The 16,602-nt window shown below is 45.7% G+C and overlaps 1 protein-coding gene across 1 annotated transcript; it reads right to left on the minus strand.

Moving 5' to 3' along the window:
* Nucleotides 1-712: 712 nt before the first annotated feature.
* LOC125295906 (sialic acid-binding Ig-like lectin 5) lies at nt 713-16,602 on the minus strand. The gene is made up of 12 exons (XM_048245493.1): nt 16,533-16,602; nt 8,599-8,659; nt 5,751-6,146; nt 5,277-5,543; nt 3,934-3,981; nt 3,565-3,603; nt 2,945-3,004; nt 2,685-2,766; nt 2,537-2,578; nt 1,991-2,054; nt 1,746-1,802; nt 713-1,485 (listed from the first exon to the last, which is right to left on the minus strand). Exons 2-12 carry the CDS (start codon nt 8,633-8,635, stop codon nt 1,396-1,398), a joined length of 1,182 nt encoding a protein of 393 aa, XP_048101450.1. The 5' UTR covers nt 8,636-8,659; nt 16,533-16,602; the 3' UTR covers nt 713-1,395.

Genomic DNA, 16,602 nt, shown 5'->3' on the forward strand with positions numbered 1-16,602 from the left:
CATGTGATGGGTTTCCCAGATCCCATCACATTTCCCATAATTCCATACCACAGTCGGTAATCCTTAATTTTTGGGAACATACATTATCCATTAACACATATCTAATATGTGCCTGCATTAGTGCCCAATAAAGCCCAATAATTTATTAGGCCTTTATTCCCCAATTCCTTACTGATTGTACTGGTAATGTGGCCTGGAAATCCAGACCCTGGAAATCTAGAAAGATTAAGGGTCTGGCCACGAATAATGAAACTGGCCCAACTCGAGGGGCGGCACCAAGCATGCATTTGAAAATCTCACTGCACGCAATTGGATAAAACTACGACCAATGTTTACTGACTGATTCGTTGCAGCGCTGTCGTCATCTGTTTAGCTCGCCTCTGCAATGTGATTGGTTCCTCACAATGCAAGTGGTAAAAGTAATGTGTGTCATTACTCATTGCCAGAGAATTCAAATTGTGCTCTCGCGAGGACTCTGGACTTCCAGGGTACTGGTAATGTATTCTTGGCAAATCCTTAATAATCAATTATATATATTATATATATATAATTATATATATTATTACAGGACCAACTAGTTAGTGATGCAACAATGTACCAAGAATAAATTGTATGAGATATGTAAAATATAAATACATAAGATATATAAAATATTTGTGAATAAAGGCCTTTTAGACAATTATTTATCCTTATTGCAGACGTTTTTGACCACTAATATAGATACAAAACATTTATTGTATTAATCACTAACACTAAACTAAAGAGCCACTCAGCTTTGTTTACAGTGCTTTAATGCTAATGGAACAGTATAACAGTGTGTATCAATGTTCTGCAAGGTAACTTTAGCTCACTTTCTTCAGTCAGGACAAGGTATACCACAGTGAGCATATCAGCTTATCTGTGGGGTGTCCATTGATTGGATGCTGCAGGTATAACTGTTTCAAATAGGTAAGCAAATGAAAGAAATAAAATCTAGGACCCTCTCATTAAGGAGCCCAATAAGCAAGTACACTTAACATCAAAGGCATGGATCCATTGATTAAACATTTAGAAGCCATGGCTTTAAAGGAAGGGTAACTAATACCATGGCCCATTAAGTACACACTGGTCTACATACAGCAGAGTATAGAAGAGAAATATAAAGAAAGTTAATAAATTATCAAATCTGGTCAGGTTGTGTAATTAATAAAGTACTGTCATGTCTCATAAAACTCTAAAAAGCAAAGCTAATTCTTCACTTGGCATATATTTGGCCCAGTGTAGTTTCTCTTTCAGGCTCTTTGGCAATATTATCTATATTTGGACTCATCTTCAGTTCATCGTGTTCAGGATCAGGCATCACTATCTGTACAGATGCACTGCACGATGTCTCTATCTCTCAATTTCCCTCTCCGACTACATGTTGGCATAAATGTCTTCATCTGGCTCTTTAGCAGATCCAAGTCCATGATTCATCCATATTGCTGGATTTTTGCTCTGCAGAAACTGCAAAGACAAACGTAAAGTAAACACCATATACTCTGTTTAGCTGACACAAAGATACACAGATAATTTCTCACAGTAAAGTATCTTCACCAATGACGGTAATATTATGCATAGTGTAGAGTGTAGAGCGTACAACAACAAATACAATATACATTTCACAGACATATGGTTTCTATTTTCATAATTTCACGGCACCAATTAGTGTAGTGTGAGCTTGTATGTGTGCATGCTGATGTGGAGAGACAATGTGTGTGGATCACCTCAGCGTTTGCATAGATATCCTCATCACCAACATCATCATCAACATCTTTGCCAGCCTGGGGGAAAAAAGTGAAGCAAGATGTTTAAAATGATGATTAAGTAGCGTGTTTGCCGTGAATTAGAGGTGCCACTTTATCAGTCTGTATCTTTTCTGGAGCAGGTTTTTGTTCAAGCATCTTAAGTGGTGCTCTGAAGTGCTAATTGTACCTGTTTGAAATAATGAATGACATAATGACTCAAGTACCGTAATCACTTCAGTGTTGGCATACACCTCGTCAGACATCTCCAGGCATGGCCAATTGCCCAACCTGGTGGATCACACACACACAGTTCAGACACTCACCAGTGTTTATATTAACATAAATATAAGTATAGTATTAATACTCTTTTGATCCTGTGAAGGAAATTTAGTCTCTGCATTTATCCCAATCCGTGAATTAGTGAAACACACAGTGAGGTGAAGCACACACTAATCCCGGCGCAGTGAGCTGCCTGCAACAACAGCAGCGCTCGGGGAGCAGTGAGGGGTTAGGTGCTCAAGGGCACTTCAGACGCGCCTACTGGTCGGGGTTCGAACCGGCAACCCTCCGGTTGCAAGTCCGAGCGCTAACCAGTAGGCCACGGCTGTCTTCTAATTCATTATTAAGAATTCACATGTTGCCACACATACACGTTTATAATAATAAACATACAGTTATGTATATAACACATCTGTACAATAAATGCATGTATAATTACTCAGCAATATAAATGCATGTATAATTACTCAGCGGATGAGGCTAACACTTACTGTTTGTCAACATATAGGTTAGGTTGTGTGTTCTGTTTTCGCCTGTGAAGAAAAATCATGAAAGATAGGGTTATTTTTATCTACAATAACAAGGTGTTTCTGATATATGCTTATAGAATGAGCGCAGGCATTCACTGAAAGCACTCACTTATATTTCCTGTAGACTATGAATCCCACCAGCATGGCAATAGCAATAATCAACAGAGGAACTACCACAGTTACGACAAGACCTGACAGAAAGACAAACACAAGTAGGCTTAAAGCGGTAAACAATACATTTACATTTCATTAATTGTACAAATTATTGTTTGTCGAGAATAATACATTGTGACAGAATGATAGCATGCACCTAAATGTAAAATGACATGATGAAATAATGATGAAATAATTATAAAGCCATTTATAGACCTGGTCCATGGGATGCTGGGACGGAAAGCTGTGTTGTTACGTCTTCGGGATCTTCAGTAACTAAGAAATATGTTACAATCAGAATGGCGCTCAAAAAGAGTATTTTAAATGCACTCTTAAAACAAATTGCGATGTGCGTTGTTTTTTTTAACACATCCCTGTGCCCCGGGATGTGTTAAAAAGGGACAACACATTTGTTTTAAGAGTGTGGACATATATTTTATAAGTGCAAACACAATAGCACACTGGTGCCAGCACCACTTCAATTAAGTAACTAAGTATGTTTGTAAACAAAAAATAATTTAACCATACAGTTTTGGGAGACTGACCAGCTGAAAGACCCACCACATTCTAACAAAGATCTTTCCATCATTCAAATAATTGTTATGACGATGCAATCTTTTTCTTTTTTGTTATCCATAACCATTTAGTTCTTCAAAGCAATAGCAAGCAAGCAACAGACATCAGCAACTATTGCTTGTATAGCCAAACTCATTTGAGAATGAGCTCCCAAGCTCTGACACTAACAGGTGCATACACATCAAAAGGACCGTGCCTACAGTAGGCTGCCAACACAGTGATTAGTGGTGCAAATGTGTGCCACTACCAAGTGTACATACCATGTGTTGAACCACCGTCTATATCCTCGGTCACTGGTGCTGGGAAATATTCAATTGAAAAGCCATCAAAATGTTTACTGATGATAAAGACATTCAAGACAACAGCAGACACCATGCACTATACCTTTGATTCAATAATATATAGACCCTTTCAATATGTTCCTAGAGGGTTTCCGGATGAAACATTCAAAACCAACGCAGCTAATTTGAAATTAAAATGAATCGTATTTTGTCCCCAAGTTAGCATTAGCTCAATGGTGTTTTGTGTGCCACTGAAAATGCCTTGGGAATACACATGCTTGTTTATGCTGTTGAAAGGGACTATAGGCTGTAAATTTATTGTGTTTGGCTTCACCAAAGTGCACATACCATGTGTTGTGTGGACAACATTCTCTTTGTCGTCTGGTGTTGCAGAATCTGGCAAACATTGGAAAGTCAAAAAAATGGTGCTTACTGACAATAGAGACATTCAAGACAATAGAATACATCGTACACTACCTCCAATTCAACACAAATTTGCTGTAAAGTTACGGTTCTGAGTTTCACAGGAACCTTGCATCTCATTGTGTTCCTTCAGTAGCACCTTAGCTGTTATCACAGCTCTCCTCTCTGTTTCAAAAGGTGTTGCTGAGGAGAGAGGGAGCCCACTGAAACAAAAATAATTTCCAGGCAACCCTCCGAGGAGCTGGATTGCATTAATGAATCGATACATCAAAACTGGGTGCCGGGCAGCATGTGTCAGGCAACCTGGCATGTCACACACAGAGCCCGCTTGGAGGATCTGCTGCATGTCCACAGTCAAAGCAGTGGAGAGAGTGGGCTTTCACACTCTCTCTCTCTCTCTCTCTCTCTCTCTCTCTCTCTCTCTTTCACTCTCTCTCACTCTCTTTCACTCTCTCTCTCTCTCTCTCTTTCACTCTCTCTCTCTTTCTCTCTCTCTCTCTCTCTCTCTCTCTCTCTTTTCTCTCTTTCACTCTCTCTTTTACTCTCTCTTCTCTCTTTCACTTTACATTTTATAGATGGATTCTATTTAGTAGTAAAGCTATGTTGTAAAACAAGGGTTGTGATTGTCAGTAGATCCAACAACTCAGAGAACTACCCATCTCACTCAGTGGTGACCACTGGCTCTTTTAGACTGGAGTAAGCATGACTGTCTGGGGGGGGGGGAATACCAAACCATGCTTCTAAAAACCAAGCCTATTCTTGATGATGTGTGTAACAGTATCACTCAGCACAAACACAGCTTCCACTTCCACAGAGCCAACACCCAAGCAGAGCGCAGAGCTCCAAGGCCAACAGTGATCAATGTAGAATGCGACTCAGCAACACTGTGCTGTTTCTAAGGTTTTACGTCATAACATCAAAAGGTAAGAAAAAGAAAAAGATCTCATTATACTGCTGTGTGCGTAAGTAGGAATTTTGACCCAATGATTGACCCAAACACCCTTTTTGTTCTGAAAGATGCTTTTTTTCACCTTGCTTCCTAAATTGTTTTTGTCGTTCTGTCTCATATTGCACAAAATGTGGAGGGTGGTACTGTAGGTGCAGAACATCAGGCCAAGGAATGATCTAAACGCTGATCCCTAAAGATCAGTTAGCCTACTGGTACAACCTCATCAATTGAGCTGAGTTTAGAGCCCTAGATACCTCTACCATAAATAACACAGGGGAACATCTCTTGAATATCATTTGCAGAATATCAATGGACTCGCCTCCTGTTGTGATTGTGATAGGGTTAGATCTGTATTTCTTCCCACCATGATGCTGTACAGAGCATGTGATTGGCTGTTGGTGGTCCGAGGCGTTGGCATTGAAGGACAAGCTGGAGGTTAGTTTATGTTGTCCCCCTGTCAGTGGCTCTGATTGGACGGTGACCCTGCCGTCACGGCTCCAGGTAATGGTGGGAGGGTGAGGGGGACAGGAATGAGACGCGGAACAGGAAAGAGTCACATTCTCTCCAGACCTCACATCCTTTTTCACTTGAGATAATAATGGAGGGTCAGGATCATCTGCACAGAAATGCGCAAAACACACACACACAAACACACACACACACACACACACACACACACACACACACACACACAAACACAGATTTGTACACTCAAACTGAAATAATACATAAAAAAAATAACCCTTGAAATAAAATACATGGATGACTACTCCAATTGCATATAATAACCTACCTTTAACATTAATATTTGCAGGGTATTTTGTAAATGAATAATTATCGAACTGTGGTATCTCAATTCTAAAGATATATGGACCAACATCATCTTTTTTCAGATTATCTATTTGAAGTGAACAGTTTTTCTCATTTATATTTCCTGGCATTGAAGTGCGGCTCTGGAAACGTTCCTCAATCTTTGTGGTGGTTACACTGTAAACCATCTTTCCAATCTTCGTCATCTTTGCTTGTGTATCACTGATATACCAAAAGGGCTTCCTGAGTGTTTTTGTTTGGGTGTTTGTGTTGGGATGCTCATAAGTGCAGGGCACAACGACACAGGAATTCTCCAGTGCAACTACAGATGAGGGTATCTGTGCTTTCCATCCATTCTTTGCACTCCAGACCACATAACCTGTACAAATAAGTACAATAAAAAAAACACATTATTTCTTCTATCAAATTAGGACATTCTATCATTTGACATTTTTTTCACAGAAATGAGTTCATCACTAATCATCATAAAATCATCACTAGTTTGGACACCAAAATGTGACAAAATTAAGTCACTATTTCAATAATTAATTTGTCATTTAATTCATTGAAAACCTACGCTTTTACAGCCCTTGTCAGTGTGCATACAAATGGACAGGGCAGCCCCTCCCTCCATATTTAGCATGTCATTTAGCATGTCATAGACTTGCATTAAAATAATCCAACATTCAGCATTACTGGCTACCATTAGCCGCCCACATCAACTTCACTTGCCTACAAAATGATTGCTGGGTGGGTCTGCTCCCACTTACTTAAGCATAAGTAAGTATAAGTATATAAGTATATATACTCTTTTGATCCCGTGAGGGAAATTTGGTCTCTGCATTTATCCCAATCCGTGAATTAGTGAAACACACTCAGCACACAGTGAACACACAGTGAGGTGAAGCACACACTAATCCCAGCGCAGTGAGCTGCCTGCTACAACAGCAGTGCACGGGGAGCAGTGAGGGGTTAGGTGCCTTGCTCAAGGGCACTTCAGCCATTCCTACTGGTCGGGGTTCAAACCGGCAACCCTCTGATTACAAGTCCGAAGCACTAACCAGTAGGCCACGGCTGCCCCAAGGACTGTTATAAAACCTTGTTATCTTTGGTCACTGTGTTCCTTCAAGGAATGTCATCTGGCACTAACATCCCTACACACAGCAGTCCAGACTATTGTCATATGTTGTTCCCCATTGGTGGAACAACCTGCCAAGTGGCACCAGAGCAGGGCGTCGCTGTCTATCTTCAAAAAGCTCCTGAAGACCCAACCCAGAGAGCACCTCCTCTCCTTAAACATCTAACAACACAACACACCTAACATGCACTTACGATCAGGGATGTAGTGAAGGCTAAACGCAACACATTGTACTATCCACATTCACAATATGTACACTCATCAACACTCTAGGAACCATTTAATACCACTGGTGTTGTTATAAACATTGGACAATAACCTCCACTATCATCAAACATGTTATGAATGCCTTTTTTTTACAAATCTGATACAGCATGGCGCAGTCCACCTCACCGAGATCACAGAATTCATAGTTTAGGCCTACTGTACCCACCTCTTATTTTACCACTACAGCCCTGCACACACACACACACACACACACACACACACACACACACACAACACACACACACACACACACACACACACACACACACAGTTTACCCATCTCGTATTTAACCACTACATCCCTGCACACACACACACACACACACACACACACACACACACACACACACACACACACACACACACACACAACACACACACACACACACACACACACACACAACACACACACACACACACACACACAGTTTACCCATCTCGTATGTAACCACTACATCCCTGCACACACACACACACACACACACACACACACACACACACACACACACACACACACACACACACACACACACACACACACCACTACATCCCTGCACACACACACACACACACACACCACTACATCCCTGCACACACACACACCCACTACATCCCTGCACACACACACACACACACACACACACACACACACACACACACACACACACACACCACTACATCCCTGCACACACACACACACACACACACACACACACACACACACACACCACTACATCCCTGCACACACACACACACACACACCACTACATCCCTGCACACACACACACACACCACTACATCCCTGCACACACACACACACACACACACCACTACATCCCTGCACACACACACACACACATCACACACACACACACACACACACACACCACTACAGTGTGTGTGTGTGTGTGTGTGTGTCTGCTAAATTAATTAATTGTAAATAAATATATAAATGTATAATACAAAATGTATTTGCCAGAAAAAAATGAAATGAGTCCCATTGACTGAAATTCTGAGATGTCTCTATTACACCTCTTTGCCCTTTTCAGTTAATTTGTGCTCATTGCAATGATTTATTGCAATAGCATTTTTATCAACTGTATGCCTTAATACAGTTCATTCAAAGTGATGATTAGTTTCCTCACACTGCATTTATAATTACAATACATTATCAAAACACAGACTCCTACATCTTGTTCAATGTGCTGTAGACTACATTACAAATAACTTTTGGTAATGAGCTACAGAGGGGTGGGGAGGGGGGTCTATGGACCCTTTCAAGAGAGTTCCATTATCAGCATAATAGTTGGCCCCACAAGACTTCCTTTTTAACATTCCATATGTTATCTTAATGCAGAGGAAGTAGATTGGGGCCCAAATAGAATGTTCAAGCATTGTTTTTTTTTATTGTTGAAAGGGTCTATACCTTGGAAATGAAGAATATGGATGAAGATGAGTAGCATCTTATCTTCCTGTCACCGGTCAATCTGAAAGATAAATAAACACAGATACCCTCTGATGCTGACTATTTTACAGATGTAGTTCCTCCAAAAATGAAACTCAACCATGTACCACCGGTCATACATCACAGGTTTGCTTGTCAGTGCGACACCTAACTGAATTATTCAAAAGAATGCCAGTGATCAGAAAGAAGAACAGGCTGAACCATTTGTGAAAAGAGTGACAGGCAATTGAATCTCCCATGTGACTTTGCATGAGGAAAATGCTATAGGATCTAAACATTCCAAATTATAAAAGGACTTTAATGATTCCTCATTGTGTTGTTTCTCTACCTTGTCCCTTTGTACACTACTCTGTCCAAAGTGTTTAGGGCACTTTATTATAACAGCCAAAATAAGCAACAAAGTAGTCAATGCCTAATTAAATAGTTTGTTGATGATGAATTTTTGGAACTCCCCCTATTACCGTCGGTCCTGTATATCCGCCGCCTTGCGTGTATGTGTCACTTAATATCCATTTCTATACAAACCAAGACGGCGGACTCCTAAAGAAACGCAACCACCCACACCATAGGTGTATCTAAATTAGCTATGTTGTCATGAGCTCTCTCTCTGCCTGGTAACACGCGCTGATTAAAGTCTGATGACCTCCACCTGTTCCTGCTCTGCTCTGCCTCACCCTGCCTCTGCCTACCAGCTGCACTGCATTCACCACTCATCATGCCCGGTATATAAAGCCTTGCTTTTCAGTCCACACTTGTCAGATCGTCTGCAAACCCGCACCAGTTACCTGCCTGTCTTGAAAACGACTCTGACTCTTTGCCTGTGAACCCAGACCCGCCGACTACTTCTTTGATCTCCAGCCCCGTAATCTTGACCTGCCTTCCGTCTCTCTTCTACTTAATACAGCCTAGCCCTTGACTGTACTGCTGCTTCGTTTCAATTGCTGTTGTGTGTGTGTTCCCCAGGACTTCCCGGATCATCCAGCTCCTGCCATTGCTGCTCGGCTATTGGGGAACACACACACGCAGACTCTTGGAACTCCCGGAACCCCTGAAACCCCTGTAACCCCCAACCCTTAAATAAACTTTCTAACGTGACGCTTTTGTGGTCCTCGTCCTGTTTGGTGTCTGACAGTACGATCTGACCAAACATGGACCCAGCGCACGGTCGAACCAGCATGGAAACCGAATTTAACCAGAACCACCCACCGCCATGCAACGCCTGGAAGAGACTGAGAGAGAGGCAAACCGCAACACTGCTGACACTGCCTCCTTACTTCAAGCTGCCTACCAACAGCTTCAGCAGTTCCAGCAGCAACAGCAACAACTTGCAATGATCATTCAACTTCTCACCAACCTTTCTCCTCTGCCTGCTCCAACCGGCCCAGCCCCAGCCAGCCTGCTCACCGCCCAGCACCCGAGTCTCCTGCCCAGTCCACTGCTGCCGTGGCTGCCGGAGCCCCAGAACCCAGGATCGGGCAACCCAGAGCGGTTCAGCGGCGACCCAACCCAGGTGCGGGCGTTCCTGACGAGCTGCCGCGGTCCAGTTTACCCTGCAACCCAGGACTTTTGCCACTGAAGGGGCGAGGGTCGGTTACGTGATCACTCACCTGACGGGCCGAGCTCGACTCTGGGGAACGGCGGAGTTCGAGCGCCAGACCCCAGCATGTGCAACCTTCAACCTATTCGCAGAGGAGATGCTCAAGGTATTCGATTTGAATTCACCACAGCCGAGGCATCTCGGACCCTGATGAGTATTCGCCAAGGCAGAAGGACTGTTGCGGATTACTCCATTGACTTCCGAACTGTGGCAAGTCGGAGCTCCTGGAACATGGAAGCATTGGTGGATGCCTTCCTCCACAGCCTGGCGGACTACATAAAGGACGAGCTGGTTTCCCATGATCAACCCCCCACTCTTGATGAAGCCATTGCTCTGGCTGTCCGCGACGACCGCAGGATCCAGGTCCGTCGTCGTGAGAGAGGGCGCCAGAGTCCATCCACCAGCACACGGAGTGTCCCAACTGCCCTTCTGTCCGCACCTGCCACACCGTCTAGCCAGCCGGACCAGTCTGAACCGATGGAGATCGGCCGCGCCTCCCTAACCCCCTGCTGGCCAGCCACGACGATCACCTCCAACTTATGCCTGTACTGTGGTGGTGATGGTCATCGAAGTCGCTACCTGTCCAGCAAAAGGCCGGAGCTCACCAGATGTAGGAGGAACCGGATGAGCTCAATGAACATTCCGCCCTCCATCAGCCGTAAACCCTCATCCAAGTCTGTCTTCACCTGTCTGATTCCACCCACACCCTGGCAGCCCTGGTGGACTCTGGCGAGAAGCAAACATTATTGACACAGGACTTGCTCGTCCAGCTGGGCTTGGAAAACCATCGCTTGTCCACTCCTGTTCCAGCCCGGGCCCTGGACGGTCACGCAGTGGCACAGTTACCAACATCACAGCCCCCATCTCAATGATGGTGTCAGGAAACCACCGAGAGACCATCCGCTTCCACCTGCTCAGCTCCCCCAGGCCAACCCCTAATCCTGGGCTACCCTTGGCTCCGCCTCCACAATCCTCACCTCAATTGGGCCTCCGAACTGTGAAAGAGTGGGGAAATGCCTGCCACCTGACCTGTTTGCGTGCTGCCCGCTGCCCTCCTCCGCTCAGTACCCCCAGCACTGCCCCCGACATTTCTAATGTCCCTGAATGTTACCATGGCCTCCGAGAGGTGTTCAACAAGACCAAAGCCACATCTCTCCCCCCACACCGTCCGTACGACCGTGCCATTGATCTCCTCCCTGGGACTGCTCCACCCAAAGGTCACCTCTACTCACTATCCCCTCCTGAAAGAAAAACTATGGAGGATTACATCAGGGACTCCCTGGCAGCTGGACTCATCCGCCCGTCTTCCTCGCCAGCTGGTGCCGGGTTCTTCTTTGTGGGAAAGAAAGATGGTTCTCTTCGCCCCTGCATTGATTATCGAGGTCTGAATGATGTCACAGTGAAGAACCGGTACCCTCTGCCTTTACTCACCTCTGCTTTTGAGTTGCTCCAGGGATCCACTATTTTCACCAAACTGGACCTTAGAAATGCTTACCACCTAGTCCGAGTAAGGGAGGGTGACGAGTGGAAGACTGCATTCAACACCCACACCGGCCATTATGAGTACCTGGTAATGCCATTTGGCCTCACCAACGCCCCAGCGGTATTCCAGGCGCTGGTGAATGATGTGCTGCGGGACATGCTGAATAAATTCGTCTTCGTGTACCTGGACGACATCTTAATTTTCTCCAGAACTCTGTCCGAACACACTCGTCATGTCCAGCTGGTTCTTCAACGGCTCCTGGAGAACTCCCTCTATGTCAAAGCGGAGAAATGCGAGTTCCACGCTCAGACTGTGTCGTTCCTGGGATACATCAATTCGCTGAAGGCAATATCCAGATGGACCCGCAAAGGTCTCGGCAGTTACCTCCTGGCCAGTTCGGGGAATAGGAAGAAGTTGCAGCAATTCCTCGGGTTTGCCAATTTCTACCGGAGATTCATCCGAACTACAGCTCCGCCGCTCCCCTCACAGCTCTGACCAGCATCAAACACCCCTTTTCCTGGACCCCAGAGGCCAACACAGCCTTTCATACCCTCAAGGCCCGGTTCACCACCGCCCCCATCCTCCAGATGCCGGATTCAGACCGGCAGTTCGTTGTCGAGGTGGATGCCTCAGACGTGGGAGTCGGGGCCATACTCTCTCAACGGGCAGAGGAGGACAACAAGTTGCACCCCTGTGCATTTTTCTCTCGCCGGCTTTCACCTGCAGAGCGCAATTATGATGTTGGAGACCATGAAGCTGTTGGCAGTCAAGCTTGCCCTGGAGGAGTGGCGTCACTGGCTGGAGGGGTCCACAGTTCCGTTCCTGGTCTGGACCGATCACAAAAACCTCGAATACATCCGCAACGCCAAACGTCTTAACCCCAGACAGTCCCGCTGGGCCTTGTTTTTCACCAGATTCAACTTCACCCTGTCATACCGCCCAGGTTCTCGGAACACCAAGCCGGACGCTCTCTCCCGTCAGTTTCATAAGGATGACGCCCCTTCCCAGGAACCTGCATCAATTCTGCCCGATCCCTGCGTCGTAGCTGCCCTGACCTGGGATATCGAGGAGGAAATTCAGGAGGCCCTCCGTGACCATCCCAGTCCCAGTGCATGCCCAGACGGTCGTCTCTTTGTCCCAGAGAATTTGAGGTCCCGGGTCATACAGTGGGGACACAACTCCCGCCTTGCCTGCCACCCGGGCTCCGCCCGCACCTGCCATCTCCTTGCCCAGCGCTTCTGGTGGTCTGCTTTGAGAAGGGATGTCCGAGAATTCGTCCGTGCCTGCCCCACCTGCAATCAGAACAAGTCCTCCCTCGGCCCCAGCTGGTTTTACTCCAGCCCTTGCCTGTGCCCACCCCCGACCCTGGTCCCACGCCTCCTTGGACTTTGTAACTGGCCTCCCACCATCAGGTGGGATGGCGGGTCATTCTCACTGTGGTTGACCCGGTTCAGCAAGATGGCACACTTCATTCCCCTCCCTAAACTGCCATCTGCCAGAGAGACTGCCCAGGCTGTTCTTGATCATGTCTTCCGTCTACACGGGCTCCCCAGGGATGTTGTCTCTGACCGAGGTCCATAATTCACCTCCACATTCTGGAAGGAGTTCTGCTGTCTTCTAGGGGCCACAGTGAGTCTCACCTCTGGGTTCCACCCCAGTCCAATGGTCAATCCGAGCGGGCAAACCAGGAGCTGGAGAAGGCGCTGCGGTGCATGGTTTCTCGCAAACCCCAGGCTTGGGCACAACAACTGGCGTGGATAGAGTATGCTCACAACTCTCCCTCACCTGCTCTGCCACTGGTATGTCACCTTTCCAGTGTGTGTGTATGGCTACCAGCCCCCCTGTTCCCCAGCCAGGAGGGAGATGTGTCCTGCCCGTCTGCCCTCGCCTATGCCCGCCGTTGCCGTCGTACCTGGTCACAAGCTCGTGCCACGCTACTCAAGTCAGCTGTCAGCTATGCCACTGGGGCTAACCGCCGAAGATCGCCGGCACCCGCCTACCGTGTTGGCCAGAAGGTGTGGCTGTCAGCCAAGGATCTCCCACTGCGGGTGGAATCGGCGTAAACTGGCACCTCGATTCCTCGGCCCGTTCCTCTATCCAGAGGGTCATCAGCCCAACCGCAGTCGGCTCCAGTTGCCATCCTCCATGAGGGTGCACCCTACTTTCCATGTTTCGAAAGTCAAGCCGACGCATGAAAGCCCGCTGGTCCCCGTGCCGCTTCCTCCTCCTCCTCCTCGCCTGGTTGGCCCGGTGGGCTAGTGTACACCGTTCGGCCTGCTTCGGGTCCAGACGGGGGTGAGGTAGGGGCCTCCAGTAGCTCGTCGACTGGGAGGGCTATGGGCCTGAGGAGAGAACCTGGGTGCCAGCCAGTCGGATTGTGGACCGGACACTCATCGCCGACTTCCACCGTCTGCATCCTGATCAACCTGCAATCCGTAGGGGCCGCCCCAGAGGGGTCCCTAACCGTCCTGCGCCTGACCCTGACCCCTGTCTCCGGTACCTGTCCCGTCTTCTGTCCACGACCCTCCAGCTCCCTCCGAGGGATGAGGATGTTCACTCGGACCGCTCGGAGGAATTCTAGCCCTCCACCGGCTCCCCTCCCGCCCTCCGGGCGTGGTGTCACTCTTTGGGACTTCTGGGGCCGTCCCTTAGGGGGGGGGTTCTGTCATGAGCTCTCTCTGCCTGGTAACACGCGCTGATTAAAGTCTGATGACCTCCACCTGTTCCTGCTCTGCTCTGCCTCACCCTCGTTTACCTACCAGCTGCACTGCATTCACCACTCATCATGCCCGGTATATAAAGCCTTGCTTTTCAGTCCACACTTGTCAGATCGTCTGCAAACCCGCACCAGTTACCTGCCTGTCTTGAAAAACGACTCTGACTCTTTGCCTGTGAACCCAGACCCATTTCGACTACTTCTTTGATCTCCAGCCCGGTAATCTTGACCTGCCTTCCGTCTCTCTTCTACTGAATACAGCCTAGCCCTTGACTGTACTGCTGCTTCGTTTCAATTGCTGTTGTGTGTGTGTTTCCCCAGGACTTCCCGGATCATCCAGCTCCTGCCATTGCTGCTCGGCTATTGGGGAACACACACACGCGAGACTCTTGGAACTCCGGAACCCCTGAAACCCCTGTAACCCCCAACCCTTAAATAAACTTTCTAACGTGACGCTTTTGTGGTCCTCGTCCTGTTTGGTGTCTGACATATGTACCAAAAATGACATTTTACCGTGACTCGAAGAGCTGTAAACAGTGTTGTAAATCTACACAACCGCTTGGAGCTCCAGTGGAATTTTAATTTCATGACGAGAATTCTCGGACTAACCTACTATGGCTACTGAAAAATGTAAGGTTCATTTAGCAAATGTTATTTTGAAGTGTTAAAAAACATCGTTGTTTTAGAATTTCTGAATGAAAGTGGTGATAATTGGGGGTGTTACGATACCAATTATGCTTATTTGTACCACTATTATTTCACATTATTTTAACTACCATTCATTAATTGATCATTAATTGACATACATGAATTGTTATAAATCATTGACCCTCACTCACAGTTAGCTGATAATTCTCCTCTTCATATTTACTAGTACATTTATAGTTATATAGTAGAAATCATTATAAATGGTTAATTTATTTGGTTTGATTGATAAATTAGTTGGACAGATAGAGCTACCAGACAGTACAGTGCTACACTCTGGGGTCATGTTCATGGCTGCAGCAACTCGATCTAGGTAGAACTGATTGTTTTCAGGGTTTTTTATACCGACAGTACTTGGTGACCTCAAGAAACAGAGATCTATATGAAATTCACCAGAATTCTCCTTTAACCACACTGCACATAGCTGTACATACTATACATATCTGTCTAGTTCATACTAAATATCCACATTTATCCAGTTTTTCTGTAACATATTCTGTTAATACACTGCATATATCTATATTGTTTTTATAATGGTACTGCCACTACATTGCACATATCTGTACATGTTGTTCATACATTGTTCATATTACATAGCCATATTTATTCTGCTCTTATAAGGTAACTGCTAATACACTGCACATCTTTATATTTAATTTATACTACTCTAAACCACCTTCTGCAAAAAAACTGTATACTACTGTCTACACTGCACTATATTTCTTGTCCTGTCTATGCACCACCTGTCTATACTGTACGTTGTATATCACATTGCACTTTTCTGCTTTCTGCACTTCTGGTTAGACACAAACTGCATTTTGTTGTCTCTGTACTTGTACTCTGCACAATGACAATAAAGTGAATCGAATCTAATCTAACCCAAGTCCAAGTCCAAGTCCATTTAGCCTTTGTCCACAAAATATAACAGTTATTTCGGTGTACAACATGTGTTTCATTTTTGCTTGTAAAAGAATTTGGAAAAGAATCTGTCAACATTCCACAATGCTAATATTTGTATTTTCTGTGGGCAAAAGGCATTGCGTTGTTTCAAAAAAAAAAATGTGTCATAGCAGCACAAGATGTTTCCTTGAAAAGTCAGTCACACTTGGTTGCCAAAGTGCAAAGTCCCAAAGTACTGATGGAACCATTAGCAAAGGCCCAGCTCCTACAAGCTTTCCATCTGATCTGATTGTCTAAAGGAGGAAAAGTATGCATTGGCTCCCTAAAAGCATTATCAGCTTATTGGGAATATCCAAGAAATCGCTTGTATTTACAGTAATCTAATATTGCCTGTGACCATCTGATATTTGGTAATGATTTTTCAAAATTCTCCCCCTTTTAGGCTGCAACATAATGTGAAATACTATGCCATCTCACAACACACACATACTTACAGAATCTGAATGCCTGCCAACGCCTGCCAACCTCCTGTCTGTCTCCTATACAGCCTGCCTGAGCTGTGTG

This window comes from Alosa alosa, chromosome 6 (genome assembly GCF_017589495.1).
Source record: "Alosa alosa isolate M-15738 ecotype Scorff River chromosome 6, AALO_Geno_1.1, whole genome shotgun sequence".
NCBI lineage: Eukaryota > Metazoa > Chordata > Actinopteri > Clupeiformes > Clupeidae > Alosa > Alosa alosa.

Coding starts and splice junctions, on each gene's coding strand:
- LOC125295906 (XM_048245493.1), bottom strand. CDS start 8,635: ATGCTACTCATCTTCATCCATATTCTTCATTTCCAAG. Junction 2,767..2,944: donor CCCAGCATCCCATGGACCAG/GTCTATAAATGG, acceptor TCTTTCTGTCAG/GTCTTGTCGTAACTGTGGTA. Junction 2,055..2,536: donor AACCTATATGTTGACAAACA/GTAAGTGTTAGC, acceptor GTGATCCACCAG/GTTGGGCAATTGGCCATGCC.